This window comes from Loxodonta africana, chromosome 18, assembly GCF_030014295.1.
Source record: "Loxodonta africana isolate mLoxAfr1 chromosome 18, mLoxAfr1.hap2, whole genome shotgun sequence".
Taxonomy (NCBI): domain Eukaryota; kingdom Metazoa; phylum Chordata; class Mammalia; order Proboscidea; family Elephantidae; genus Loxodonta; species Loxodonta africana.
Genome location: NC_087359.1, coordinates 62,224,502 through 62,233,175, shown reverse-complemented (window position 1 = coordinate 62,233,175; position 8,674 = coordinate 62,224,502). Strand labels below are relative to the sequence as shown.

Genomic DNA, 8,674 nt, shown 5'->3' with positions numbered 1-8,674 from the left:
TCCTAATAGAGCACAGCATCACAGCAGAAACATAGCTAACAAATGGTGTCTGTGATTAAGGACAGGAACAGCTACGTGGTTAGTAACGTCCAGAGATGCCTGCTTTATTTCTTACTAGGTATTGTAGTGACATCCAGGCTGGTGACAATAACAATCTAATAACCAACTATCTTTGTACCTCTGAGCTACAAATAAACAATCCAATTCAGCAAGGAACAACAGTGTCAACAGTTTATAGGGGGCAGGGGGCTGAGATTTCAAATAAGTGGTCTTGGTTGGTAAGTGCTGAGAGTGGAGCCAGGGGTAAGGTTTAAAGAACACTTGACTGAGGTGGGCTAAGCCCTTGTGAATTCCCAGGCCAAGGCCCTCCATCCAGAATCCTAAGAACATGGCTGTTGTTGTTTTCCTTTTTGTGGCCATTTTTCAGCTCAAATAAGGGGCCAAGCTACCCTGGGCCTAGCACAGGGGACCCACAGCATACTATCTGTTGACATACCCTCTGCCCTCACTCCTGCCCTCGGGCACAGCTCCTTCTGCAGGTTCTTAGGAAAAACCTAGGTTTCTGGTAATTTCTTGCCTCTCTTTAGTTCTGCTTTGAAAAGAAAAGGGCATGACGGGGTGAGCACAGGTTGGCCCAAGCACCTGCACAGAGCTCCAGGGACCCCAGGCACAGAGTTGTGCTTAGAGGTCTGTGCTGGCTAGCCACGCTCCTCTAAGAACTCGGGACTGAGTTTCTTGGGAAGATGTCCAAGGGGAAGAATTCATTAACAAAAAGTCCACGATAGTAGGGGCTGGTCGTATGAAAAGGCAGAAACTTGGAGAAGGTCAAGATCAAGGGTAGGAAGAACTATAAGGAAGGAACCAGAAGCTCTCATCAGATGGTAGGAGCTCAATGAAAGTAAGCAATTACTATATGAATCATTATCTTAGCTACTCTCTTCTCAGCAGAAAACACACACACACACACACACACACGCACGCACACAAGCTTCCTTTAAAATCTGGAGATCCCCTGCCCAAGAGCTCACTGATAAGCTGCTGTTTTTCCTCAGAACAAGATGGACTAAGTCACTTAGAAGATGAGGTTCTCATCAACAGCTCCAAGCTGAGGCCCAATGAGGACGCGGCCCTTTCTCTGCTGTACCTGCACAGACAGGTATCAGTGAACAGCTCGCTTCTGGGGGTCTTAGGTTTTGTGTGGGTGTGCTGACACAAAAGTCAGAACGAACCAGGAACTAAGCCCTGTCCCTTGATGCTTACTCTGGAGAACACCCTGGCAAACATTTCATCACAAGCTAGTGACCCTTATACAGAGTGATGCAGTCCCAGTTCTGGCTGGGTTATGCCATCCTCATGAGGCCCAAGAAGAGTCTCCAAACATGGTGGTTCTTCGGCTGTTTAAAGGGTGCGCACCCCAGGGTGCTAGCTGAGGCGTTAACGCAGAAAACAAGGCACCACAGAGAGGTTGGACACTTGGGTTGTGCGACTCAGGACACGCTGGAAAAGTCCAAGGGCGGAGAGAAGGAAGGGAAGGAGGAGGAGAAGACTGAGTTTTAAATAACGTCTCATGAGGCTGGAGCCCACTAGATGGGCTCTGGTTTGAGCTTTTCTGCTAGGAAGTCATTCACAAAGGCCTCCACGATGGCGGGGGTGATCTCTTCCACATCCATCACGTACTTGGCTCGGGCTGACATGTCCAGAATGGTGAGCAAAGGGGCCGCCTCGGGCAGGTTGGTGTAATCTCGCAGGGAGTCAGTCATGTCATCCTGGAAGTCACCAGAAGGGAGAGAGAAACCTGTAAGTTTTAAAGAAAGAGAATACAGAAGCTCCTTGGACCCAGGTTCCCCAGCTGCCATGGGAATGGAATCCCTCCATCACCTTAGGAGCAGGCTCTCATCAAAGAAAGATGGGCCCTTGAAACAGGGAGCAGTGGGCCTGCCCTTCTAGGAGTGGTGGGGGCTGGTTGCTAAACTTCTCTCTCTGCATTAGCCCAATCCACCTTTCTTCATTAGAATGAAAACAAATTTAACCATGTATTTCGCATGACTTGCTTTAAAAAAATTGATGTCCTCTGATGCCTTTTGCAGCCAACTCTCAGTTATTTGCAGCCCCACTGTGGCTTTCTCTGTGGTCACTCTGGACCTCGACTCTGGATGGTTAAAGTGAAACAGCTCAGCGTGCCCTCTGGTTTCAGGGAGGGTGGACTTGCACAGCCAGCCAGCTCAGAAGCCAGTTCTACTCATCTCAGAAGGAAGCTGACACTTGGTCATACATTCCCAGTGGCTGTCTAGGTGAATATCTCTCGTATCAGATATCACCTTGTTCAAATATAAAGGCAAACACAGAAATCCAAAGACAAGGCAAAGGATGTGTAAGGTAGCAACATTTGCGATTATCTTTCACACTGCTGACCCCCCAGGAGGTAGATCATGGAAGATGGACTTTATACCCCCCATCCTGAGGTTGTTTGACTATAAAATGCATGATATTCTAAGCCAATGAAAAAACCTGAGCCACTCTACACAGAAAGGGCTTGGGGTCTTCTTGGCCCTAAACGATGCTGGGCAAGAGACGTGAAATTTACAGCTCACTGGTTTCTGGGACCAAAACGTTCCTTTCTCAGAGGGTAAATCTTTAGGAAGATTCTTGATGATGGTCTTTTTGTTTTTTTCTTTCCAGAAACAACACATACTCCCAGCAATGATGGGTGTCTTAGTAATCTGGTGTTGCTATAACAAAAATACCACGAGTGGATGGCTTTAACAAATGGAAATCATTTTCTCATACTTTAGGAGGCGAGAAGTCCAAAGTCAGAGCACTGGCTCTAAGGGAAGGCTTTCTCCCTCTGTCAGCTCTAGAGGAAGGTCCTTGTTTTTTCAGTTTCTGTTTCCTGGCTCCTTGGAGATCTCTCTGTGTCTTGGGATCTGTCTTACCCCATCTCTCCTCTGCTTGCTTGTTTAATCTCTTTTATATCTCAAAAGAAATTGACTCAAGTTATACCCTACACTAATCCTGCCTCATTCACATAACAAAGACAACCCATTCCCAAATGGGATTATAACCACAGATGTAGAGCCTAGGATTTACAACACAGAAATCTGGGGGACACAATTCAATCCATAACACTGGGTGATTCAACATCTCTGGCACTGTTCACCCAATGCAGGCCCTCCACTTGGGTTAATAAAAAATCTTCATGATGAACAGGGGAGAACCCAACCCACCGCCGTCGGGAGACACCTGGACAAATACTGTACTTCCAGTTCTCACTGGGAGGCCGAGACCAAGCCAAGTACCATCCTGCCTCCCCCACCCCTTGCCCTCTGAGCAAGCCATGGGGAGATGAAATTTCAATGTCCATTTAGGCTTCAGAAGGATTAACTCTTCTACCTGCCAGAGGGGACAGGACTGAGACAGAAACAACGGTCCCCCTCGGTCCTGCGTAGAATGTGAGGGGACTTGGACCAGGGTCCTTGGCTCCAGGAGGCTCAGTCAATGCCTCCTGTTTCAGTTTCCTGTGCCCAGCCCATTCCCGAGTGGTTTTGCTTCTGAGCACAAGACAGGGAATTAGACTGAGAAAGCTGCCAAGGTTGTGAGCCCAGGTGGAGCACACATGAGAGATGGACAGATGAGGGATGGAAGCTCAGGTTCCTGCCTCTAGCTCCCTGTACAGCTTTCTGGTCTGGGGTCCTCCCTCCTTTCCCAGCCCCTCTGAGTGGGTCTATCTGCTGGAACACAAGGGCAGAGGAGTAAGGGCACAGCTTCTAGAGTCTCACTGGCCTCACATTCAGTCCCCTCCCTCTCTGCCACCTATTTTCTCTGTGATTTCAGAAAGTCACTGCTCTGAGTCTAGGTCTCTTTGTCTGCACAATGGATTTAATGATGGTTCCTAACACACAGGGCTGATGTGAGGAACCAATGAGCCTGCCGGCAGTCCCAGGCCAGCCTGGGTCTGGAGCCTGGTCTCCACCTCCCAGCTGAACAACCTTGGAGAAGCCTCTCACCCTCCCTGAGCCTTGCTGACCTGTCTGTGAAACAGGATAATCCTCACGTTTCCAGCCCTGAGCTGGGAGGAACAGACGACATAATGCAGGTGAAGCACTTGGCACGGTGCCTGGTCTGGAGCAAACTGTCAATGCTCCTTTTCAGTCACATTTCTAAAGCGGTCACTGGAGCGCTCCAGCCCCTCTTGCCCCACGCCCAGCCCTTTCTGTTCTGTACCCATCTTTTCTCTCAGCCATTCTGAAGGGGCTACAGTTGAATGCATTCAGAGCAGTCTCCATGAGTGCTTTGTGTAGCACAGGCTGCTGTGGCCCCCAGGCAGGGCCTTGTGAACCTGCTTTGTTCCCCTCCACCCCGGGGCTGCACAGGGTGACTTCAGCTGCCTACGAGGGGCCCAGCAGGGCTTAGCAGAGCGGCTATTGAGGAGGTGATGAATGGGTGATTCAGGGTGTTTGCTGCTGCTGCCTCGTCCCCTCCACACCTCTCCTGGGAGCCAAACACAGCATGAAATGAGCAGGGGGTTCTGACCAACTGGAGGTCCAGGCGGGTGGACTAAAGGCATGGCAGCTTCAAAAAGTGTGCTCATCGATAACTGGTTTACGGAAGTGAAGAGAGAGGGAGGAGGGGGCAGTAGAGCCTGCGTCAAGGAGCTCTGGGGGCTGTGGGGTGGGGTAAAGCGCCTGTGCAGACCGCAGCCATTTTGCAGAGATTTCCCAGTCTCTGCAGGGTGGAGGAGGTGGCTCTGCATATGGGATCTGGTGTTCTCACCCTGTGGGAAGTCCTCTGCTTGTCCAGCATGGCTGGAGACCTCAAGGGACAGGCCTTGGGTGAAAATGATACGGAATGTCTACCATTTCCCACCTCACACTCTGCGTGAGTGCAGGCCAAGCTATGGCCCCCAGCCAGGATCCCTGTGATGGGAAAAGCCACTTAGCAGGGCAGTGTGGAGGAACTAAACAAGGGGACACCTTAAAAAGCATCAAGGGTCTGGTTCTGACTAAGCACCAAGAGAATAAGTGCTGACCATATGTGTGGCTGCTGCTCTTCCCAGAAGGTACCGGGGCCAGCTTGTGTGCGAAACTTGGGGAGGGCTCTCCCGGGGAGGGGTCCTGCTGCATGAGAAAGATAGATGGAGGAAGTAGCAGGGTAGGAACACCTTCCACGACTAATGGCACATCTTCCTCGCCACATTTGTCAGTGGCTCTCCTAGAAGCAGGTCAACTTGGACCCCAGGGACCCTTCAAGCATCCCCGTGAGCAAAGTCACTCCTGGCCTAACAGTCCGCGAAGCCCTCCCTCAGCACGCACCTCCCCGGCCACAAAGAATAGAAGTGGTGCCTCCTCTTCTTTGGCTTTGTACTTGGCGATGATTTTCTCAGCGATTGGCTGGATCAGCTGCTTGGCTGCCTCAGACTCCCCGTCGTCTTCAGAGTCTGTGATGGGAGAGAGAGATGTGAAGAACCATTGACTGGTCAAACGGACGGAGTGACTCCCACTGGGAGAGCCTGGGTCCAGCTGCTGTGCTGCAGAAACGCCGATCTGAGCAGCCCCTGAATGGAAATGAGCTTCCCCATGAAGCACCAGTCTCTCCTGGGTGCACACACCCACACGTACATACACATATACATACACACGGGCTGGCAGCAGAGCACACTCACACAGCACCCTCCTGCACCATGGTCACCCAGAATGACTCACCTCACTGAGTAGCACTAATGTCCCTTTTCCCAAAACCACCCTGGAGCTGAGTGTCTCCTAAGTCAGGACCTTAGGTCCCAGTAGTTTTCCTCTCAGTCACTGAATGAGAGGCCAGACCTTGGATCGCTGACTTCCTAATGAAAATGGCAGAAGAACTGGGGGTAAAGGGTCAGGACCGGGGTCCAACCTGCAGCTCTGATGGCAGTGGGTAGGAGCAGGCACCAAGGCCAATCCACAGCTGGCAGCTAGACTCACTTAGGAGGGGGTAGGCTGACGGCATGGGAGAACCTCCTGAGCAGGCTCCCCAAGCCCCTTGCAGACACCTCTTGCCTCTAGTGAAAACGCAGTATGGTCTCGGAGCTCCTTCCTGCTGGAGGAGCAGGGAGGGGAGAACAGGTTCAGGCAGAGGAATCTCACTCCAAAATGCCAAAGAGGCCCACAGTGTACGAGACTCGGTAGGGTACCCGCTGGCTCCACATCTAATCAGTTCTGTGATGCTGGGCAACTTGCTTCGTCTCTCTGGGCCTGTTTCCACATCTGCGGGTGGCCAGTGAGTTCCTAACTGTCCCTGGTTTCAGAACTGTTTCCCAGGATTTGGGGTGTGAGCCCTACAGTAGGAGGCAGGTAGCCCCATGGTGAAGGCTACCCAAGGCTACCTCTCCCTGGGGCCTTTGTTCCCTAAGCAAAGAAGCAGCCTGCAAGCGCGTTTGTTGACGAGCTCCCTTGGGAGTGAATATTGGTTTCCCTCCTGAGAGAACCCCCAGAGTAGACTTCCAAAGAATGAGGGAAGATGTTGCTCATACTCCCCGGCCCCCCTCAATGGAGCAGGTCTGTCCGCATCTCAGCCATGATCCTCGTGTCCAAAATGATTTTGAGTTGGAGCACAGCAGCAAGTCCCAAGGCAGAGGGCAAGGTGGCTCTGGACCACCAGCTGCTCGGTTTCCAAAAGGAACCGCGGTCATCCCACAGGGCTGCAGGGAGCCTGGGGCACATGTTCCTATATTCTCGTGTCCAGGCTGAGCATGACTTACTGAGGATGGGGGTGGGGGGCCAGGCAGAGGTGGGGAGGGGCAGCTGGCCACAGGGTGGATGACCCAGGGCTGGGCAGCTGGAGTAGCTCTGGAGCAGTTCATCAGAGCGCAGATGATCCAGAAGCAGCCTGGGGTGAGCCACAGCCTGGGGGGACTCAGCCACCTGCAGCCCCAGTGCCTGCAGCCCAGCTCCCTCCAACCATGGCCTGGAGTCCCCGGGCATCCTCAGGCCTGACCTTTTCTTCCCAGCTGGCAGCCAGAAGCAGCCCGGAAGGAAAGCACAGCAGTCGCTCCCAGAACACCTCCCACAGGGCAGGGCCATGAATAAATCATTGGGGTCAAAAGCAAGGCTGCTGGGGAGAGACAAAGGCCTGGGCTCTGCATTGTTAGTGACAGAAAGCAGCTGTAGGAACTGACACCTCCCAAGCAAGGTCCATCCGCCCAATTTCCCCACAGGGGCCCGTGAGCATCATACCTACAAAAAGGACGAGGCAGGGGCCCTCGTTGAGCTGCACGGCATTGGAGTCGGAGAGCTCCAGCACGGGCTTGGGGTGCCACGGGAACTCCCTGCAGTCCTCGTCATTCAGCACCTCCACCCGCCCCTGCCGTGTGATCACCTCGCCCTGTGGGTCCAGCACGATCAGCGTGGGGATGCCTGCAAGACAGGGGGATGCTTGACATCAGCCTGTGAACAGGGCAGTCTACCCAGGACTTGCAGGACGGGGCTAGGACCTGATGAAGAGTCGTGACCAAGTTCCCAGACCTGGAGTCAGAAAGCCCTGGCTTAGAATCCAGGCCTGGCCACTGAGTAGCCGAGTCACCTCGAGCAAGTCACATCACCAGTCTGTGGCTCAGTATCCTCAGCTGCAAAATGGTTAACGCACTGTAATTCCTGCCTTATGCTGCCGCGTAAAGATCAAATGAGATGATGCCTTTAAAGAACTTGGCACAGGGTCCTGATACCTAGAAACAGTCCATAAAGGGAGGCTATTCGATGGCAGCTGGTTTTTTTGTTATGTTTTGTTTGTTTTTATTGTTATTGCAAGGAGCCCTGGTTGCACAATTGTTAAGTACTTGGCTGCTAGCCAAAAGGTCGGCAGTTCAAATCCATCCAGTGGCTCCACAGGAGAGAGACCTGGCGATTTGCTCCTGTAAAGATTACAGGCTAGGAAACTCTATGGGGCAGTCCTACCCTGTCACATACAGTCGCTGTGAGTTGGAAATTGACTCAATGGTACCCATCAACAGTTACCACACGGCATCCTAAAGAGACCACAAGGAGACAAGAGCTCTCTCCTCTCTATGCTATTGTTGTTAGCCCCCAACTCATGGGGATACCAGGCGCAATGGATCGAAACGCTGCCTAGCCCGGTGCCATCACCGTGATTAGTTGTGGATCGGACCACTGTGATCCACAGGGTTTTCACTGGCTGATTTTCAGAAGTAGATCGACGGGCGTTTCTTCCTAGTCCATCTTAGTCTTGGAAACGCCGCTGAAACCTGTTCAGCATCATAGCAACACACAAGCCCTCACTGATACATGGGTGGTAGCGATCTATCTGCAAAAAAAAAAAAGAAACCAAACCTGTTGCTGTTGAGTTAGTTCTGAAGCACAGCGACCCTATACAGAGTAGAACTGCCCCACAGGGTTTCCAAGGAGCAGCTGCAGGATCCGAAGTGCTGACTTTTTGGTTAGCAGCTGAGCTCTTAACCCCTGTACCACCAGGGCTCCAATCTATCTGTAGTCAGCCTAAAACCTAACAAGGTGGTATAAAAGCATGCAGGGACACTCACAAGCATATACTTGCTGTGCCACACAAACCAGCACCACAGACATGATCGGAGTCCTCACACAGGCTCGGAGGACTGACCACAGGGAGCACTCTGGGGTCTGCGAGGGAGAGCGGGGGGCTGAGGCTGCAGCAGGAGAAGAGGACAGAGAAC

The 8,674-nt window shown here is 52.2% G+C and overlaps 1 protein-coding gene across 1 annotated transcript in view; it reads right to left on the bottom strand.

The window, feature by feature from the left end:
• Positions 1-76: 76 nt before the first annotated feature.
• Positions 77-8,674, bottom strand: part of NXN (nucleoredoxin) — a 195,292-nt gene continuing 186,694 nt past the window's right edge. The window contains exons 6-8 of the mRNA XM_064271506.1: positions 7,206-7,385; positions 5,310-5,434; positions 77-1,766 (exon numbers count right to left, since the gene is read on the bottom strand). Of these exons, the coding sequence (XP_064127576.1) occupies positions 1,584-1,766; positions 5,310-5,434; positions 7,206-7,385 (488 nt within the window). The 3' untranslated portion in view covers positions 77-1,583. The remainder of the gene's footprint in view (positions 1,767-5,309; positions 5,435-7,205; positions 7,386-8,674) is intronic.